The following is a 21,245-nucleotide window of genomic DNA, read 5'->3' as shown; positions in this document are numbered from 1 at the left end:
GAGGCTCATGCATGGTTTCTACAAGATGGCTGATTTCCCCAGGACACACTGCTCTAGCCATGCTAGCCAGACCATGAGGAAGAGCAGCTGCCTTTCCCAGGGCTCTTGAGGCAGAGCTGAAATTGTTCCAGGGGGAAAATAACTGAGAAGCGGACTAAAATCTTTGTTCTGTGTGTCAGTTAAAAGGAGCCATTTGTTTCTGAACGGAAGGCCCAGTGAGGCCCCTGGGAATACTAGGCTGGTCACTCAAATGTCAGTGCCTCTGCCTTTCAGATACCCCCACAATGCGTCAGTTTCTCCTCCAGGCTGGAATTTACAGGAGTGGGATACGCTCTTTGAGGTCCCCTACATAAAATACATCCACAACCAAAATCAAGCGCTCTCTCCTCTCCCCTCCCCCCCCTTCCTTATGTAACTGAGTCCAAATTTTGCTTTCTGTTTTACACCAAGCCTAACATGAAGGGCAGGCAGCTGTTAATGCTTCCAAAACCAAATCATTAATAAACAGAACAAAGGGAGGGTTGATACTGTTGTCCAGGCCAACGTATTCCCTGGTTTGCTCCCAATACACAGCTCTCTCCCTTGGCGCTGGCCAGTTGTGTGGTGATGTGATAGGTGGGAGGTTGCCTCTGAAGGTTCAGTACAGGTGTCTCTGGTTTCCTCCCCAGTCTAGTTCTCAGGCTTCGCAGAATGTGCTTTCCATGCTTCTTGTGTTTCCAGCACTGATTTGATTGAATTTTTTTTAATTGAAGAAAACAAATGGGAGAATGGGAAGTGAGGAGAGGAAGTAAACTGTGGGAAAATGGCACTCTGCAGCTGAAAGATCTTTCTCTGTTCAGATGGAAATTCACATGGTTTTGTCTGCCATAGTGAAGCTGATTGGTGACGGTAAAAAGTGCTGTTATACCAAGTCTTGAGAGAGAATGAGGTTAGAATACATCTGCAGGATCTCACAACAAAATGCTGATTAAAAAATAAACCAAAACCCCATCAATTAACCCCCATTATCACATTCCTGGGGGAATGTATTGATTCAGAAGACCCTGGATGTAAGCACCTTGGTACCAAATTTCTCCAGGAACATGTCCACTTTCTGATTAAAAGTGACCCAGTGGTTATACTGAATGCCATTTGTTCATAGGTTACCTTTAGCAAGGTTTCTCTTATGCTTCTTCATTTGATAAGACTGATTGGTTTGTTTCTCTTTATCTATTCTCCAACCTTTAGGGCCATGAGGCTTCGTCCCCTGGGAGAGCAGCAGTAGATCCTGATGTGTCCATCATGCTATTTATGTAAGACTCACAAGGATGAGTCTCTTTCATTTGCTTGCTTTCTTAACTTTTTTTGCAACAAATTAATGTCTCTCTCAATATATAGTCCACTCTTTACAGTAAAAAGTGTTAAAATATAAAAAAAATAAAATAAATATCAATGTTACAGTAGCTAGATTATTCAATAAAGTACATCCCTGCCATTCTTGATTGAAATACTCAGTGAGAATTAATTTCATTTGGACATTTTTCCAGAGATTCAAGTTATTGCAGATCATTTCTGGGATGGGAAGGAGAATCAGCTTCTCTTCCTGTCGAAGTATGAGGGGGTGGGGGAAATGAAGGGAGTCTTGGGGAATCCAAATGCCAGTATCAGAAGGGCTTTGGTGGGGAATTTGTCATTACCAAGTAGCAGAACTGCAGGGCTTATTGGTCCGGACGGTTGCATCAGAACACTCCCCCTCGGAAGAGTCACAATCCGATTCTCCAAACTGTGCCTGGTTCTGTAAGGCAAAAGGACAGGGAAACTCTTTTAGTCATTTCCCTGCACTGCAGAGTGACTGCACTGGCAGGATCAGCAGCTGATTGGTAGAGGAGCAGGAGACAGGGAAAGGTCCCAATCAGTGAGCTTATCACTTCTTGTCTTCTGGCAGCCAGCAGGGGGCATTGCGGCTCCACAGAACGTCACTTCTGATCCCCAACACATAGCCACAGAGACCTGCTGGCTAGAGAGTGTAACTGGTGGAATAGGGAAAGGGAAAGCAAGGACCTTCCCCCACACACATGCCCACTGTCCTACTTCCATAAAACTGGAAGGAGAACAGCACATAGGCCAATCTAATGCAAAATTCCTAAAACCACAGAAGTTAGGGGAAGAGGGAAGGCAGAGCAAGAAAGATGAGAGAACACAGGGAATGCCACAGGGAATGCCATATCTAGTCAGACCAATCTCCTGTCTCCAACAGTGAACACAACCAGTTGCTTTACAGGAAGGTACAAGAAACTCCCTAGTGGAGAATGAGGAATAACTTGCCCTAGAGGAAATTATTCTAACCCCTTAGGCTGGTGTATGACCAAAATAGGATGGTTTATATTAGGGCTGTTGATTAATTGCAGTTAACTCATATGATTAACTCAAAAAAATTAATCACAATTAAAAAAATTAATCATGATTAATTGCAGTTTTAATCACACTGTTAAACAATAGGATACCAATTGAAATGTATTAAATATTTTGGATGTTTTTCTACATTTTCATATATATTGTATTCTGTGTTGTAATTGAAATCAAAGTGTATATTTTTTATTACAAATATTTGCACTGTAAAAATTATAAACAAAAGAAATAGTATTTTTCAGTCCACCTCATACAAGTACTGTAGTACAATCTCTTTGTCGTCAAAGTGAAACTTACAAATGTAGATTTTTTTTTTTACATAACTGCACTCAAAAACAAAACAATGTAAAACTTCAGAGCCTACAAGTCCACTCAGTCCTACTTCTTGTTCAGCCAATCGCTAAGAAAAACAAGTTTGTTTACATTTACGGGAGATAATGCTGCCCTCTTTTTATTTACAATGTCGCCAGAAAGTAAGAACAGGCATTTGCATGGCACTTTTGTAGCCGGCACTGCAAGGTATTTACGTGCCAGATATGCTAAACATTCGTATGCCCCTTCATGCTTCGGCCACCATTCCAGAGGACATGCTTCCATGCTGATGACGCTTATTAAAAAAATAATGCATTAATTAAATTTGTGACTGAACTCCTTGGGGGAGAACTGTATGTTTCCTGCTCTGTTTTACCCACAGTCTGCCATATATTTCATGTTATAGCAGTCCCAGGTGATGACCTAGCACATGCTGTTCATTTTAAGAACACTTTCACTGCAAATCTGACAAAACGCAAAGAAGGTACCAATGTGAGATTTCTAAAGATAGCTAGAGCACTCAAACCAAGGTTTAAGAGTCTGAAGTGCCTTCAAAAATCTGAGAGGGATGAGGTGTGGAGCACCCTTTCAGAAGTCTTAAAAGAGCAACACTCCGATGTGGAAATAACAGAACCCGAACCACCAAAAAAGAAAATCAACCTTCTGCTGGTGGCATCTGACTCAAATAATGAAAATGAACAGGCATCAATCCGCACTGCTTTGGATTGTTATCAAGCAGAACCCATCATCAGCATGGACACATGTCCCCTGGAATGGTAACCAAAGCATGAAGGGACATATGGATCTTTAGCGCATCTGGCATATAAACATCTTGTGACGCTGGATACAACAGTGCCACGAGAATGTCTGTTCTCACTTTCAGGTTACATTGTAAACAAGAGGCGGGCAGCAATATCTCCTGCAAATAAAACAAACTTGTTTCTCTGAGCAATTGGCTGAACAAGAAGTAGGACTGAGTGGACTTGCAGGTTCTAAAATTTTACCTTGTTTTATTTTTGAATGCAGTTTTTTTTGTACATAATTCTACATTTGTAAGTTGCACTTTCACGATAAAGAGATAGCACAACAGTACTTGTATTAGGTGAATTGAAAAATACTATTTGTTTTTTTACAGTGCAAATACTTGTAATCAAAAATAAATATAAAGTGAGCACTGTACACTTTGTATCCTGTGTTGTAATTGAAACCAATATATTTGAAAATGTAGAAAACATCCAAAAATGTTTAAATAAATGGTATTATATTATTGTTTAACAGTGAGATTAATTGTGCAATTAATCGTTCGATTAACTTTTTTAATTGCTTGACAGCCCTAGTTTATATCCCTTCCATTTTATTATTTAAATTCCAATTTTTCATCCTATCTAATATAACTGTGGATGCCTCATTAGTCATATAAATGGTCTCTCTTCTTCTGATGCCTGTTAAGCTCCTGGCCTCAACAATATCTAGTGGCAATGAGTTCCACAGGCTAATTGTGTCTTGTGTAACTTTTATCAGTTATACATTTTCTGCCTTTCAATTTCTTGGAATGTTCCAGGGTGAAGAGAAGTGCCCAGTCTACCCTCTCTCTGCAGTACCCCTCTCATGGCCCCTTTCTGTGCAGTCCCAGGCTTTTGCCTCTCTAGTCATATGGATTTATTGTCTGGCTTCTAGTTATTTTCACCACCCGACAGAAGAGGAAGGGGAGTACTGAAGGCCCCACTCACCTCACAGCTGTGTTCATCTGCACAGAGCTTGCCCAACGACATCTGTGTCTTTACCCTGCGCACGGCGCACTCTTTGTCCGAAAGACCATCAGACTGAGTGGAGATCTCGATGGGGATTTCCGGAGTCTGGGACAGCATGTCCTCCAGCTTCTCAGTCAGCTGGTCTTCCAGCCTGTTGGCCAGCTCATCTGGGCTGTTTGAGTGGTCGCTGGTGTTTCCCTCCTCTCCATCGGACACGGAGAAGTTCTCAGAGCTGAAGGTTGAGTAGGACTGGCAGCTACTAATGCAGCGGTGAGGCCTGCAAGCCCAGGAAAACAGCTTAGCTTCACTTTGCCCATTCCATTCATTGCAGTGTTTCTGTTTATACTGGTAAATCACTTCCCCCACTCCACATTATTGGCCGAGCTGCTCCACTTCACTCCCAAAGGAGATTGGCCCTGACAAGCTAACCCACATCCACCGAACACTCTGTGGGAGCCTGCGTTAGGATGGTCTCCAATTGCCCCTCAGTTGCCACCTTTTTGGTAGTTCCAGTCCCATCCTCCACTTTTGTAAAGTTCACTAGGCAGGGCAAGGGGGCCAGCAAAGAACACTTCTCCAGCTGGAGCCATGTCACTGATGGTACATTTTTCAGCCCTGCCTGGGGAAAAACCCTTCTGACTGGCTCCTTTCCCCACCTCCAGAGGTGTAAGCAGCCAATCAGAGCTGCTCTCCCCACCCCTCAGAAGCTGAAATCATTCTCACAAAAGGGGAGGGGAAGAGGGAGCAGAAAGAGCCCAGGGTGGCCCCCTACTCCCTGGGAACAATGGGACAGCTCCTCTCTACCTCCTCTATACAGCACCCAACCTGGAAGTGACAGTGGGGATCCTGCCGCAGCCCTGCCCCAGGCCTTGGAGAGAGGTGAGGAACCCCAGAAGCTGCAGAAAAAGCAGAGGTAAGGTTGGGGGAGGAGAACAGATGGGGATCTGGAGGAGGCAGAATTGATGGGGAGTGGAGGGGCTGCCAGATGTGATGTCACCTTCATTTCTGTACAAAATGATAGAGCTCCCCACTTTTTTCAATCTGCTCTATGCATCGGTAACAGGCTAACCATATGTTGCTGGCCCCAAGTATTGTTGTTATTATTCAAAACAAAGCAAAACAAGTTGCTAAGATTGCAGGCACAGAGACATGCTTTGAGACAAAAAGTATTAGGAAAATGTTTAAAAGTGAATGACATGATCTGAATTTTCAAAACCTGAACTTGAGGTTTGTTTTCTGATTTTTACAAAATTCCCAGAAGAACTCTTGCTGGGACTGAGAAGTGACATGCTAAATTTCACAGGGAGTGGTCTCTACAGAGAACTTGAGAAGGAAAAGGTGTCTTTTGGAGAGGGAGGGGGCATGAAGGGCTCTGTGATGGGGTGTCTACCCCACTCAAGGCAGAGCAAGTTAGATTAGGTTAATTAACCTGATTGGCTGCACCTGAGGGAGAGCCAGGGCTTGAAAGGCTGATTGACGATGGAGCCCATCTGAGAAGGAACAAGCAGGGCTGGTATAAAGCCAGGAAGTTGGCAGCAGAAGAGGGCTGCAGGGGAAGTAGTCTGCAGTCACTCTCTGGAAGAAGGGAGTTTGGGTTGCTAAAAGTGGGTGGGGGGAAGGGTGCGAGAAGATGCAGGAAGGAGTCCAGGGAAACAGCAGCAGGGTCTGGGAGCAAGCAGACCACAGGTGCTAGACACAGGGTTCCTTGACTGGAACCCAGAGTACAGGGTGGGCCCAGTTCCCCTATGAGCCATGGGGAAGTGGCCTAGACTGGGTAGTGGAGCAGAAGAATGCCTGGGGCAGTTGTCCAGTGGGATTTTGCTACCCTGGAAAGGAAGGACTATAGTGACCTGGCCAGAGGACCAAGCCACAAAGAGAGAGCACCTTGAGTCGTAGAGAGGGAGGATGCCTGGCACATGAACAAAAGAAGGGGATGTTGGACCTGGAAGGAGCTAATGCCCAAAGCAGCCAGAAGGAGGCACCCTAGCAGTGATTGTATCCCATGAGAGGTTTATAAAATGAAGCTACCTTTAACTTTAATTATGGCACAGTGGGGCCCTGATCCTTGAATGGGACTCCTAGGTACTACAGTATCTCTTCGCTTAACATTGTAGTTATGTTCCTGAAAAATGCAACTTTAAGCGAAACGATGCTATGTGAATCCAATTTCCCCATAAGAATTAATGTAAATAAGGGGGGTTAGGTTCCAGAGAAATTTTTTCACTAGACAAAAAACTGTATTTTTTTATATATATATATATATATATACACACACACACACACACGATAAGTTTTAAACAGACAATTTAATACTGTACACAGCAATGATGATTGTGAAGCTTGGTTGAGGTGGTGAAGTCAGAGGGTGGGATATTTCCCAGGGAATGCCATACTGCTAAATGATGAACTAGCATTCAGCTGAGTCCTCAAGGGTTAACACGTTGTTAATGTAGCCTCACACTCTACAAGGCAGCACGAATGGAGGGAGGGGAGACAGCATGGCAGATAGAGACACACACACTGTGTGAGAGAGATGCACATTGCCCCTTTAAGTATGCTGACACCACTCTAAGTACATTGCCTTTTTAAGTAGATCAGCAAGTTGAGATAGCAGCTGTGGCCAGCAAGCTCCCTCTGTCCTGAGCCCTGTCGTGTCCCCACCCTGCTCTATATGGAGAAGGGGTAAGCGGGGGGCAGGAGTGGGGGGAGGGGGACACCCTGACATTAACCCCCTTCTCCCCCCCACCCCACCCCTGCACAGCAAGTAGGAGGTTCCTGGGAGCAGCTCCAAGGCAGAGGGCAGGAGCAGCACATGGCAGTGTGGGGGAGGGACTGCTGACAATTGGTAGCCTGCTGGGTGGCTGCTGCACAGGGAACTTAGGGGAGCGGGGAGCTGATGCAGGGGGGTGGCTTCCGGTCCACCCTGGTTCCAAGCCCCCACCAGCTAGTTCCAAGGGGCTGCTCTTCCTGCAAGCAGTGGACAAAGCAGGCAGCTGCCAAACAATGTTATAAGGGAGCATTGCGCAACTTTAAACGAGCACGTTCCCTAATTGATCAGCAATGTAACAACGAAACAACGTTAACTGGGATGACTTTAAGTGAGCAGATACTGTACTACAATAAATATTATAATAAATCCAAAGCACTGGAATACTTTCCATAGATCCCTTTTGAAGCTGTACAACTGCTCAAGCACTACAGCACAATGACTGAACATGTCCTCGCCCCTTTCCCACCTCCCTGCTTCTGCACTAACAACGTGTAGTTTTCAGCGCGCTCCTGCACTGTGATATCACAGCTACTCGCTCTTGCAGATCCCCTCTTCAGAGCCTCTTCGATCATATGTTCCACTGCCCCTCTCCTCAACACAGCACGCCTAGGGGCAGCACAGTGCACCGCTCAGCTTACCTCCTGCACTGGGACTGAATCACTGCACTAGCCCAGCAGGTGCTCCTCCAGGCAGTCTAAGCAGCACTACCTGGCTGATGCCCCTGCATGCTGAGTCAAGTGTACAGCACTTCTGAAAACCCCCTGGGCAATGAGTGGGCACTAGGTGGGCACTGACTCCATATAAATGTCCTCTCTGATGCCCCTCCACACTAGAAAAGGGTACTGTCCAGGTGGCAATGGTTTATGATTAATTAGGAAAGCAGGCGATGTCCCCTGGGGCTGAGTGAATGCACTGCGCAGCATTTTCATTCCACATGCTGAGAAATGCCACTAGCCATTTGAGTCACCTCATTTACACAAAGGTTCCCATTCTCCATGTGCTCCAGACAGCTGGGAAGAAATGATGCTGAATTTCCCATGACAATTGATGGTGGTTTTATAAAACTTGCCCACACCTTTTATTGCAGGATTAATCAGAAGGAATATGGGGTCTGTCCCAGGAGAAGAGCTTTTAATACTTCACACCTGGCAGTGGCTAACAGCTTCAGAAGATGATACAGACCCAGATTCTATACTCTCTGAGCCACTCGATCCAGATTTTACTACATTGTCCACAAATGTGAATCCTTCAAATCCCCTTTCCATCCTAATCGTTGCAATATTTTGGTAGACATAGGTGCACCTTTGTGACCCCACTCTGGAACATTCATTCCTAGCTCTCTTTTCCTTATGGAGAAGATGTGTTGTGGGGAGCACGCTCTAATTCACACACAAATCTCTGCAGCAATCACAGGACACCCATAGCACAGCTGACACACAGGCAGAGGAGGGTGCTTTTTGTATTGACATGCTCCTTTTCCACTTTTACGCATGTGAAAATCCTTTCAAGACAAGATTCAGCAATTTCTAACACAATGAAAGTCATGGGGAACACCCATAATCTTTGACTAAAATGTTTGGAGAATGAAGGAGCCCCTGCCTAGAGCAGCCAAAGCCAACAGACCAATTCCTCCAATAGGAGGAAAGTGGGGAGCAGAATGGAGATCTTGGAGGTGGAGTGGAATCTGGATGACAGGTCCTGGGGAGGAATCAAGAGGCTGAGTAGAGAAATTCAGTATAAATTGTGAGAGCCAAATTACTGTAGCTGAGACCCAAACTAAAGGGCTGTAGTTGGATGTAGCTAATGCTCTTTCAAATGTTTCACTCGACTTCTCTCCTCAGTCCCTGGGCTTCTCTCCAGGATCCCTGCCTTCAATTACCCAAGCCCCACTTTTTCAAAGGGGGTCATGATCCCTGCCTTATGGGGACGACGTGACCCTGTTTCAGAAAACCAGGCTTTTGATCAAGTGACGTCCATGTAATCAAGGCTGCACTATTCTAGCCCAGATGCTGGAGTCATTCCCTTGCCCTCTGCAGCAACAAATCTGATAAAGAACTTTTGAAAGATGCTATCAAGGGTGCCAGACCCTGGCAGTTTCAAGCTTAATGGTACAGATATTGGAGATACCAGACTGGGTAGCAGTAGCCTCTTGCACTGGTCACACATAGTGAGGTTCCGGCGTAAACAAGCCCATAATGGAGAGGAGCTATGCTGGAGATGCCTGCAACTTCCAGGGGGCTGAAAACAGCTCAGCACAGCATGAGACATCATAGAGGGGACACTCATGTGATTGATCTTGTAGCTAGTTGGACCGGAGCTCTTGCCATAGTTTACAGTGCTGATGGTCACCACAGGACTGGCCAGGCCCTTGACAGTATCACTACAGGGTTGGATACATTTCATGCTGGAACTTGGGCAATGATTCTGCAGGGACCTATCATGCCGAGGCAGAAGGCTCAGAATTCCCAGCACAATGCCATGATGTTAAGTGAACCAGGTTAAAAAAAAAAATAGATTTCTGCCTACCACTCAAGGAAGGATTGGAGGGGTTTAGCTATTTACCTCTGTCTCCGTGGGAACTCCACTTCACTGTCCACTTCTCCTTCTTCCTGTTCTGAAGAGTCATCACCACTCTGGCAGGGGGAAAGAGAACAATGTTATTGGACTGATTTAAAACAATCATATAGCTATCTAGCTGCCACTTGGTTCTCTGGTACAAAGCCACTGCATCAAAAGGTTTCATAGTGTTTAAAGCCAGAAGGACCCTTAGATCATCTACTTTGATCTCCTGAATATCGCAGACCATTAATTCACACCCAGTTACCACCATATGGAGCCCAGTATCCTGGGTAAACTAAAACATTTCAAAAAAAGAAAAGGAGTACTTGTGGCACCTTAGAGACTAACCAATTTATTTGAGCATAAGCTTTTCACGAAAGCTTATGCTCAAATAAATTGGTTAGTCTCTAAGGTGCCACAAGTACTCCTTTTCTTTTTGCGAATACAGACTAACACGGCTGTTACTCTAAAACATTTCAGTCCTCAAGAGACTAAGCTGCTGTGTGCCACAGGCAGAGAACAGGGGGACCGAGGTGCCACCAATGCCTGAGGCCCCAGCAATGGCAGGGAACAGATAGATGACATATGCTAAGATGATCCCAGCAGATGAACCAATCCCCCATGCTGCAGAGGAAGGTGAAAACCTCCAAAGGTCCCAGCCAATCTAACCTGGGGAAAAATTCCATCCTGACCTCTAATCTGGTGATCACTTAGATCCAGAGCACATGAACAGAGCCACACCAACCAGGCATCTAAAATACAGGATTCTCTGTACCACATCAGATCATTTTGTCCACCCCATCTGGTGTCCCATCTCCAGCCAGGGCCAATCCCTACTGCTTCAAAGGAAGGCAAAAAAACCCTAAATTTCAAAATACATCCAGCTAATTACGCATCAAGGGAAAAAGTTCACCTTTAGTGCTCAGGGAGGACAGCTGAAGCCATGAGGCCTGAGATTAAATTATATTAATTGCCATAATGCAGACCTGCAAGTGTTCTGAGCATGCTGAGGGCAGTTCAGAGAATCTGTACTCTCCATGGCCCATGAAGGAAGGGAGTGACTACAGCACTCCAAACAAATAAGGAGTCAAAAACTTCTGCAAGCTAAAAGCTATGAAAAGTGGAATGGTGCAGGAAACTCTGAGATGTGGCAAATGTTTCACACTGGACGGACACAGACATTTGACTGCTGATCAATTTAACAGGAGATACAACCAATCGGGTCTTAGAGTCATCATGCCTGAAAATTACGAAGGTCTGAGTTAAAATACCCAGGGCAACTTCTGAGATACTGGAATATCCCAGCAATATTCCTGAAATGGGGACATTTAACATAGAGTTTAGATCTTGTCTTCACAGGGACACTGACTAGCAGTATAATTGTACTGCTATAGCTATGTTGGTATTACTCCCATATAGATACTCTATTCCAGAAGACAAGTGACTTGGTCCTTGCATAATTACTCTGTTTTGTGTTTTGCAGTGGGGTAATTTTTCCGGAATAAAGTCACTTTTTTTTCCAGAATAGTGTCCACATGGGGAATTATACCAACCTAACTACAGCAGTGAATTCTGCCACTAGAGTTTTGCCAATTTCCCTGCATAGGCAAGCCATACAGTCCTTTAAGTGACGAGATGACCAAAGATACAGAATTCAGCAGGGACTAAATAATGTGCTTTATTGTGGAATTATTAGTACTTAGTTTTGAAATATTCTTTGACAGCCACAAGGTCACACCTGAAAGAAAATTATTCCAATTCTCTGTTTCCAAAATTATATCATTACGGAGAGATGTACAGTACTTTGGAGTGATAATATAACATGACAAAAATACTGAAAGAAAACTGATAGAAATGAGGTAGAATATGAAACAGCACTGGATTCTGGGGACATCCCAAAGGTTTATCATGATATTAGAAGCAGTAGAGTATAACCAGAAGAACTAAAACAAGTAGAATTAGAGTAATAAGGATATAGTCACATAGTCCTCATAACTCTCCGAACAAGCTAGCTGTCTCTAGTCAATAATACATAAAAGCAGGGGAGATATCTGAGAAAATTAAAGTGAGAGTACACCAGAGTCTGAAGGAAGCAAAAAGGCAACTGTGACAGAATTGGAACTGTTCATTAGTCATCATGAATGCTGGATGTTGACCTGGTTATGGGGAGGTTTACTGTACAGTTTTAGTTTAATACGGGGCTATTGGGAAAACAAGCAGGAAGGAAAAGAATAGCCACTCCTCTGCAAACATTTGAGGGTTAAAAGACACTACCAGGAGAGGAAAAAGCCTGAGAACTGGAAGATCAAAAGGACTATAGCAGCTTAAAAAAGAACACTCTCTCACAAGGAGTTGTTCAGGGGAACCAAACTAAGGCCATGACTACATTACCGCTTATGTCGGCAAAACTTATGTCACACGGGTGTGAAGAAAACACCCCCTGAGCGACATAAGTTGCACCCACAGAAGCGCCGGTGTGCTCAGCGCTATGTTGGTGGGAGAGCTTCTCCCACTGACAGTCACTGCCACGTGAGGTGGTTTTATTTTGTCAACGGGAGACCTCTCTCCCATCGACCTCAGCTGTGCTACTGTAAGCTCACTATTGTAGACATGGCCAAAGAGGCAGGTACCCGTTGGAGGTGTTGGAAGAAGCTGGGCCTGCCTACGTTACCATCACCCCTCTCCCCAGGCTTCAGAGCCCAAGCCCGAATGTCTACATGGCTATTTTCAGTGCCATAGCACGAGACCCACAAGCCTGAGCTTGCAGACCCAGGCTTTGAGAATCATGGCCACAGGGTTTATTGCTATGTAGACATATCCTAAATGCTTTGTCCCTACTGTTGAAACAAACACCACCCTGATATAAGAAGGCTGGCTGGTCACTATATACACCACCAATCACAGACTCCTAAAGGGAAGAATCACAGGCGTCAAAACCAGTCAGATCTGTTGGGGTAAGTGGTGTTGATCCAGAGGGCATGGCAACCCAGGGCCTTGTGTAAGAGTGGCACCTAATAAAGTCACAAGGCCTGAGACCTGGGCTGCACTAAGAGAAACCAGAGATGGCACAGAGATGCAGCTAGCCCTGTAGTCATGACAGCATCACTGGAAGCTGGGAGCAAGCTAGCTTTGACAGTATGCTGAGCTCAATAATCCAACCAAGAAATGATCATGCATGGCTTTTGTATTAAGATTTGACTACAAATGAGATTTAACTGCTTTCTCTGGTATTTTTCTCAAAATCTAATGTCCTCCTGGCAGACTTCTGGCAGATCATTTGTATTTCTCCTCCAATGTAGCTTGTCTTTTTCCATGTTCACCCTCCCTTCTTATATCTTCTTTTCTATCTCTTGAAAAATTGATTATTTTGTTTATTATCTTATACACAAAAAACGACATTAAAAGAACATTATTAAGGTTGCAAAGTCAAGCACTGAAAAATTAGGAAATGCCAGGCTGCCTGCATAACGTTTGTCTCCCTTGTGTATATGCATTATGATACATTCTTTAATTATGTAACTGCCTTAACCCTGACACCATCCTTTCTCTTCCTGCAATCCCCTGCCTTGTTCACTAAACACCTTCCAAGTTCCACAACAAATGAGACAGGGCCCTATAGAAAAAAGCAATGATTCATCCCCAGAGCAGCTCCATCCTGTGTACTGATGGAGGCAGGGGTCCTGTGGAAAAAAATAGCATGTGATCATGTAATTAAAGACTGCCTCATAACGCATACACACAGGAGGGTTGATTTAAGGTTGCACAGGCAATCTGAATTCTGGCATTTCCAAACTGTGGAATGCTTGACTTTGCAACCTTAATAATGTTATTTTAATGTAGTTTTGTGTGTGTAATTTTCTAGGGCTTTTTTAAAAAGCAAACTGGAAAAAAAAATCCATCGTGTGGAACCATACCGCCAACCACATGGGCCATCAGTAAGGTTGGAAGCTTTAGATCCACTGCACTAACCTCTTCCACTTTAGCTAACAGAGTAACTGATAGCAGTAGTAGATTGTCATCCTCTGTGTGGCCCAGCCACAAGAGGGAAATGAGGCACACATTTTGTCAGTGGGTTTCATAGCTATTTGTTGCCAGTACAGGAAATGTTGTGACTCGGGAATCCTCCATTCTATTCCAGGTTATGAAAGGAATGCACTTCAGTGTTGAGACCCTTCAGGTCCTATTCCCCCAAAGTCTGACATATTCTGTGCCTGGCCCCAACAACCTGTGTTTGTCCCAGTTCCAGTCTCCATCCCATCTCACTTCACCTTCACAACCCAGTCCCATTTCAATCCCCTTTGTTCCAGTCCCCAGTCCCAGTCTCTCCTCTGGCCAGCTCCTCTGTTCTCTGCATTCCAGCCAGGCTGGTTCCCACATCTCCTTGTTGAGTACCAACAGGGGAAGTATTGAGAGCACAAAAGACTATATCCCTTCTCTCAGGTCCTGTTCCTGGCACCAAAGCACTCCCAGGCTGCAAAGAAGAGCAATTGCAGGGAAAGTCCTTCAGTTCCTGGCTGGAGCATGCTCAGTGCAGACAGAATCTTTGGGGTATTTAGCTGCCAAAGCCTCTGCTGAGCATGAACAAATTGCAACTTTTGGAATCTTATATCTCACAGGAATTCCAAAAGGCATTTTGCTAACACTAGGGCAACACCTGTGGCAAATTTAGAGACTAACCAGTTTATTTGAGCATAAGTGTTCGTGAGCTACAGCTCACTTCATTGGATGCATCATGCATCCGATGAAGTAAGCTGTAGCTCACGAAAGCTTATGCTCAAATAAATTGGTTAGTCTCTAAGGTGCCACAAGTACTCCTTTTCTTTTTGCGAATACAGACTAACACAGCTGCTACTCTGAAACCTATGGCAAATTTGGAGCTCTTGCTCCAAAGCATAGAGGAACTAAAGCTTCTCAAAGAAATGGTTGTAAGAATTTTTTCTAACATGGGCAAAACAATATAATTTTCCCTGACTCTGTTCTGAGAAATGGCTGGACCATTTTTTCTAGTTTAAAAAAACAAACAAAAAACCTTTAGTCAGAGACAGACACTTGGCCTGGTAAGTTTCCGTCCAGACAGTTAATGTTTGGCAAAGTTACAGGTAACTTAAAGGAGTCTTATAATGGGAAGTGTTAGGCCACCTTAACCACATGTAGTACTACTACCTCCACCTATAACCTTCCCAATAAAAACTACTTTTAAAAGGATGTCAAGGTTGCAAAACAAAGCACACAAATTAAAATTAAAGTTGCATGCACAACCTTAACTCTGCCCCTTTGTGTATGGATTGCTATACAAAGTTTTTTTACATAGATACTAACTCTCAAACAATACTATACCACATTGTACAATTTTTTTCCAGACAATTTTAAACATTAGACAATTGTTATTTTAAAGACTACTTTCCTGTCTTTACCTTTTGAATAGGTCTGGGTTTGCAAGGTAGCACTGGGGTAGCCTGGTGTTGAGGGGTGCCTAGCAATGACACTGACTTGCAGCTGTTGAAGTCTTCCTCCTCCATCTTTTCAGGAAGCTGGGCCTTTTCAGACAAGGGACCACACGTTGTCGATTCAGGGTGGTTCATCCCTGGTTCAATGGATGGCATCTGTTTCTGACCACTGTTTGCCTGCCTGCACTGAGAGCAGGGGTTGTGTGGGTCTGCTTTACAACACTGCCAATGATCAACCTTATGTTCCTCATTCTCCAAATTCCTCCGACAATCTGCTTCCATAGCAGTAGAGATGAGATCGGGGCTGGAGCCGGACACGCGCCTTTGGGCATGGTTACTGAGGGGGCTCCGCAGGGCTGCTGCAGGGCCAAAGTACCTCAGGTTGTTCGCACAGTTCGCGATGTCTTGCCCCATGATGTTTAGCCTGGGGTGATGGCCATGGTAATGGGGGTGGCTATGCTGCTGGTGCTGCTGTAGGCTGGAATGATGAGAATGAGGATGATGATGAGGTGGTTGGGGTGAGTTGTCCTGTGCTGGTTGGTTTTTCAAGATCCCTGCAAATTCATTATAGCTGCCTTTGCTGTTCCCTCGTCGGTGACGTGGTTTGCAGCGGTATCGGCCTTTATTACTGAGTGTTGACATTTTGGGACTTCCTGAGACTGGTGAGCCATTGGGTGCCACCTCTGTACTGGATATGCCCTCTGACTTCAGCAGGTCTGGCCTGGGAGACAGGTGAAAACTGGATTTAACTTTGAAGGCAGAACGAACCCATGGCATCAGTCTGGGACCAGTGACTCAGTCAGCAGGAGTAAGCACAAGCAGCTGCACCAGACTCTGCTTACTACGGTCTATGGACATTCTTTCCCTTCTGTTGATTGGCTGTTGGGTCCAACTCCCTTCCCTCTATCCCCACTCATGGTCCTTCACATCTGCTTCTCTCCTATGACCCTCCCTGGTCCCTGTGACCGATATTGCAACCATGGGCTGTATCTTTGGCAGAACATACTGTGTTAAGTTTGCGTATCACTGTGGGCCAGCGATGGTTCGTATGATTGTGTTCTATTGATGCAGGAGCGTTACCACAGCACCTCCAGGAACTTGAAACAGCGTGGGAAGATTAAGGGGAATCACTCACAACTGTAAACATCTGCAGAGAGGTACCACCCATTGGGAGGCTTCCATATACTGGTTCAAGCTGCGTTTTCCAGAGTTCTACAGACCAAAAAAGGGCTTTGGGCATAAAAAAAATTGTGTTTAAACTGACTCAAGACCCTCTTTCTGATCCAGCAGGACCTTATGTCCAAGGTCCCCAATCCTTGTGGAAGGATTGGAAATGTTTTGTCCTACTATGATTGTTGGGGGATTCCCGGTATGTTTAGCTACTGGAACGTTTATTGTTTTAATGTTTTCTCTGTAATACCTTTCCCTTAAGAATAAATGTGCTTGCTTAGGAAGAGTTGTGCGGTAATTTGTAATTGCTGGCAATACACTGGCTCTTGGAGAGAAAGCAATGCACAGGCACTGGACTTCAGGCAGACTGGCTTGCTGGCAATATCACTGTGTAAGGCCAGGAGCTGTGCTGCCGTAAAATGCTCAGTCAGGAGGAAGAGACACTCAGGTCTACACCCAAGAGAGGTGACAGCTAGGAGCTGGAAACCTTAAGCAGGTGCCCTTGAGGGAGCACAGGAGCAGTTACCCAGAAACGGTGACATTCCCCTCCTACCTTTCTCTCCTCCCCATCCCTCTTTGTCCCCTCTACAGCCTGTCTTTCCATTTAGTTAATCCCCTCCTAAATTAAAAAACCCACTAACTTCCCACCAATAAATCATGACACTAACACATCTGCTTGTATGTTTTATCCCCTTCCCACACACTTTGTCTTTTCTATTTAGCTTGTAAGCCTCGGGGCAGGGACTGTATCTTTTACGTATCTGAGCAGGGCCCAATACAAAGAGGTCTCCAGGTGGCACAAGACAAACAATAACAGTGGCCAGTTCATTTCAGCTACACAGGAATAATCATTATTCATTGATTGTTAATCAGTGAGTAGAATCCCAACAACCTAGGGAAAATGGCTGAAAATCTGTCTGCATGAAACTTGCCTGAGGTTACACAGGGACTGTGGGGCTGAGCTAGGTGCCTCAGCAACAAGGCCATCCTTCCAGATGACTTGGATCCTGTTTCTGGCCACTCTCCACGTTCCCTACTGCATTAGCATCAGGGCCACTGATGAGCGGGCACTAAATTTGCTCAGACTAGGAGATATTAGTTTCTCCCTGCCAGCCCTGCAAATTCCATGGGGTTCTGAGTGTCAAGCTGGGTTCTTTCTGGCTCCTGTATCACCACCAATAAAAATATTCTGTGGACCCAATGTTTCACCAGGGTTGCCCACGTGTAACTGAGGGCAGAATTTGTCCCTACAACATGAACTTAATTAACAACTGTGTTGATGGTGTTGCAGTCAGACTAGAGTCCAGTTTACTTAATCCTAGCTGCGCTGGTTCTGCTTTGCTAGCAGGACTCAAAGGACAGAACCCTGCTTGGCACTGAAGAAAGCAGGCACATTACAGAACACACAGAGGAAGCAGATCTGTTGTGCAAGAAGCAGCCATTTTCATCCAGTCACATTTGCAAGACAAACCACACTTGTCACTCTTGTGTAGGACTTGCTTCCCTGGCTAGGATTTTGTTTTGTGTAGAGGTTTCTTACCGTTTGGTCTGGCTCCCTGGCTTATGAGTGACCCCTTTCCTTTTCATCAGCTTCTCTACCGCAATGGGGTGGATTATCGGTCTGACTGGATGACGCTTGTAAGTCCCAGGATATTTCTTTTCCACCGCTTGTTCCCGTCTGGAATACGGAACAAAGAATAAATCCCTAGCCTCCTCTCTGTAAAATGGAAGTTACTGTTGGATGCAGTGGCGGATTAGCCACTGGCCCAATGGAGCCCGTGCCCAGGGACCCCGGCCAATTGGACTGAGACATGGGGGTTTGCCCTGCTCTGCTCGCCCCTCTGGTGGCAGAGCAGGACAAGCCCCAGCACCCCAACCCCACTCCCCAGCAGGAGCGCTGGACAGGCGGAGCAGGACAAGCCTCTGCACCCCAATCCTACTCTCCAGCAGGAGCGCCAGGTGGAGGAAGCAGGGCAACCCCCTACGCCCCGACCCCACTCCTCAGCAGGAAAGCAGGGCAGGCTGACGAAGCGGGGCAAGCTCCTGCACCCTGATCCTGCTTCTCAGAAGGAGCGCTAGGGTGAAGGGGGGGGGGAACTGCTCTGGCCCAGGACTCCACAAAATTGTAATCCACCTCTGGCTGGATGGAAAAGCAGCTGTGACCTAAGTGGTGATGCACACTGTGTGCTTGTTTCATGGACTGACAAGGTATGTGGTATGTTTTGCACTTAGAAAGAGCCTAGTTATTTTCTACTCTCTTTGCAGGGAGCAGGTGTCTTATCTGTGGCCCTGGTACATAGTTTAGGGAACGCTGTCTCCTCTCTTTACAGAGAGGCTGATGGCAGGGGCCATTTAACACAGCTGGCAGCAAAGTATGAAAGCTCTCTTCTCTCTCAGTCATCAGCTGCAGGATAAAGAGGAGGATGTTTACAATAAGGAGTCTGTCATTCACCATCCTTAAAAAGAATACCCTTCAATCTGGACAATGACTTAGAGAGATCAAGCAGGGACTCAGCCGCCTGGTCCTTTATCCAGGTCTGGAAGCTTGCTGCTAGAGGCTCAATCTGAAGGCATGTGGCGTAGTTTAGAAAGGACACCTATTTATTCCCAGTTCAGAACCACCTCCTGTATATGAGCATGTGTGTATGTATGCTCCCCTCTTCCCAGATATACATACTTAATTAGCTCCTTCTCGCGGACCTCCAGCTGCAGCATGATGGCGCTAAGCTCCATGTACAAGTTATTGGCTCGCTCTAGCTTCCTCTCATAATGTTCACGGATGTCTAATGCGTGCCTGTTAACAAGAAAGGAAAACCAAGGCTCAACTGGACAACCTGGGGATCCTGACCCAAGAAGGGCAGAACAAACACTTCTTATTTGAGAATGGGGGAGGGGTAAACCAGCAATGTTCTATGGCCTAGTCATCACTAGGGTTTACCTTGACAGGCCAACACATGTGAAAACTACCACTTCAGCTAATGTGGTTAAAAACACATCTGTTTTCCTCGTGGGGTTGCTCTTGAAGTGCATTTCTGCAGAAGCCTTCAGAAGGGAGTGTGCATTTGCAAATCAGGAGACAAGTTAGAGGTTAATGTTCAGAAACAAAGGGATCTGATTAACTCAGAGAGGCAGGGGGGTCATTACATCTCACTGTGGCCAATAGCCCCAAGGGGGTGGAGTAGCAGAGGAGCGGGGTGAGATCCTCAACAGACCTGAGCTCTTCTCTTCGGCGACGAATCAGCTCTTCGTCTAGCCGGTGTATGCAAGTTCCTTCACTCTTAATTTTCTCAAAGTGCTTCTTTACTTCTTCTCTCCATTCAGCCTATGGGATGGCATTTTATATTCATGGTTACACAGGCCTCATGATTCATGGCAAAGGCAACTCTGCAGCGGAGGAGTTCATTCTTCTATTACTGGGTCATTCCCATATTCAGGCTATCATTTATGCGTGTCATCACCTGTCCACCAAAGAGCCTCTGTCCTGATCTGTCACACCCCTGCAGTATGGAGCCACCCTACAGCCCATCCATCCCAGTCCTGGCCTGCAGCTCCCTGTTGCTATTCCAGCATTTGGGCTGCCCTCACCAATGACTAGTAGTACCGCCTAGACTCAGGTATAGTGCAAGCAGGCATCATGCAAGTTTCCACACACAGCTCTGTAACGCACTCAGTCCTGACCTGCAAAATTCCCTGTTATCTCTGTTCAATCTACCGAGGCTCTTAAACATCACCTACCCTGCAAGTATGGAAGTGCCCTTCAGATTCCAGCTCCCCCACAGAAGACTACAAAGCACATCATATGGAAGTAAATGTCCACCTGGCATTAGGCTTCTCAAAGTCATTTCACATGGCCCCTGAGTTAGATCTGAACTGTGCGATTAAAACCGCAACGTTCACGGCCGCTCAGCGAGTGCGTACTGTGAGATCCCAGCTCTAAGTGGCTATTGCAGGCACTAGGGCCATCAACACCGGGTGACTGCCTGGTAAGCTAAGACTTACATATGAGCTGTTTAGTAATCTTAAAATATGTTTTCTCTGTAATGTCTTTGTTCTGAATAAATAATACTTATGAAGCCTACGAAGGCTGGCTGGTCACTGGTTAACCCTGTTATTGCTCCCAAAAGAACAGGATGGCAGGTGCTGAACTTAAACCAGGGTTACTAAAATGATCATAGTGAATTGCAGCCTAACTCCCTGATCTACTGGGAGAAAGTCACAGAACCTCGCCCCAAGAAAGACGATAAGCTAGAGACCTAAGCATGGTGCCTGCCCTCAAGGAGGTCACGAAGAAGTCATGCAGTTCTCTCGGGAACTATGATATCAGTGACTGAAAGTGGTTCCCACAGCACTCCTGTATTCTGCCCCTGCTCCCTCACATACAGTCAAGCGGGTTGTGTAATGAACCCTACCTGGTCTGCTTCCAGCAGAAGCTGCATAAGATCAGCAGAATAGTCCTGTTTCTCACTAAGCCCTCCCATCCTGTCACACCAGTTCCCCACAAATCAAAGCCAGGGCATGCCTGCATTCACTTCGTGCTGTGCAGCCCACCCAGAGCCAAGTCTCAAGTTGCTGCTAAGAGTCCCAGGAACCCCATGGACATAAACTTTGCTGCCCATTGTAGTTCTATCTTAATGAGTGTTTGGTCACTTTCCAAGTTTATGAGGCCTGGTAGTGTGTCTACTGGCACAGTATTAACCCTCTAAAGAAGTCCCTAGCCCTTGTGGCCCTAATGTGTAGAATCACACCTTGTGTGCTCACTCACCATACAGGACAGAGGGGATCATCCCCATCTTTCACCCTGGGAGCAGCTGATAGGGCCAGGGAGCTGGGACCCTGGGGATCCTGCAC

At 45.7% G+C, this 21,245-nt stretch overlaps 1 protein-coding gene across 5 annotated transcripts in view; it reads right to left on the bottom strand.

Annotated features, from left to right (window-relative positions):
* Window positions 1–884: 884 nt before the first annotated feature.
* Window positions 885–21,245, bottom strand: part of MAP3K13 (mitogen-activated protein kinase kinase kinase 13) — a 129,883-nt gene continuing 109,522 nt past the window's right edge. For all 5 annotated transcript variants that reach the window (XM_084639331.1, XM_084639330.1, XM_084639328.1 and 2 more), the window contains 7 exons: window positions 19,610–19,719; window positions 19,075–19,191; window positions 17,938–18,075; window positions 15,195–15,948; window positions 9,784–9,854; window positions 4,431–4,728; window positions 885–1,774 (listed from right to left, as the gene is read on the bottom strand). In XM_084639331.1, the coding sequence (XP_084495457.1) occupies window positions 1,673–1,774; window positions 4,431–4,728; window positions 9,784–9,854; window positions 15,195–15,948; window positions 17,938–18,075; window positions 19,075–19,191; window positions 19,610–19,719 (1,590 nt within the window). In that variant the 3' untranslated portion in view covers window positions 885–1,672. The remainder of the gene's footprint in view (window positions 1,775–4,430; window positions 4,729–9,783; window positions 9,855–15,194; window positions 15,949–17,937; window positions 18,076–19,074; window positions 19,192–19,609; window positions 19,720–21,245) is intronic.

This window comes from Lepidochelys olivacea (assembly GCF_965140295.1).
Source record: "Lepidochelys olivacea isolate rLepOli2 genome assembly, chromosome: 9".
Taxonomy (NCBI): Eukaryota; Metazoa; Chordata; order Testudines; family Cheloniidae; genus Lepidochelys; species Lepidochelys olivacea.
Note: the sequence above shows the minus strand (reverse complement) of the source record. Positions and strands in the feature narration are given on the sequence as shown.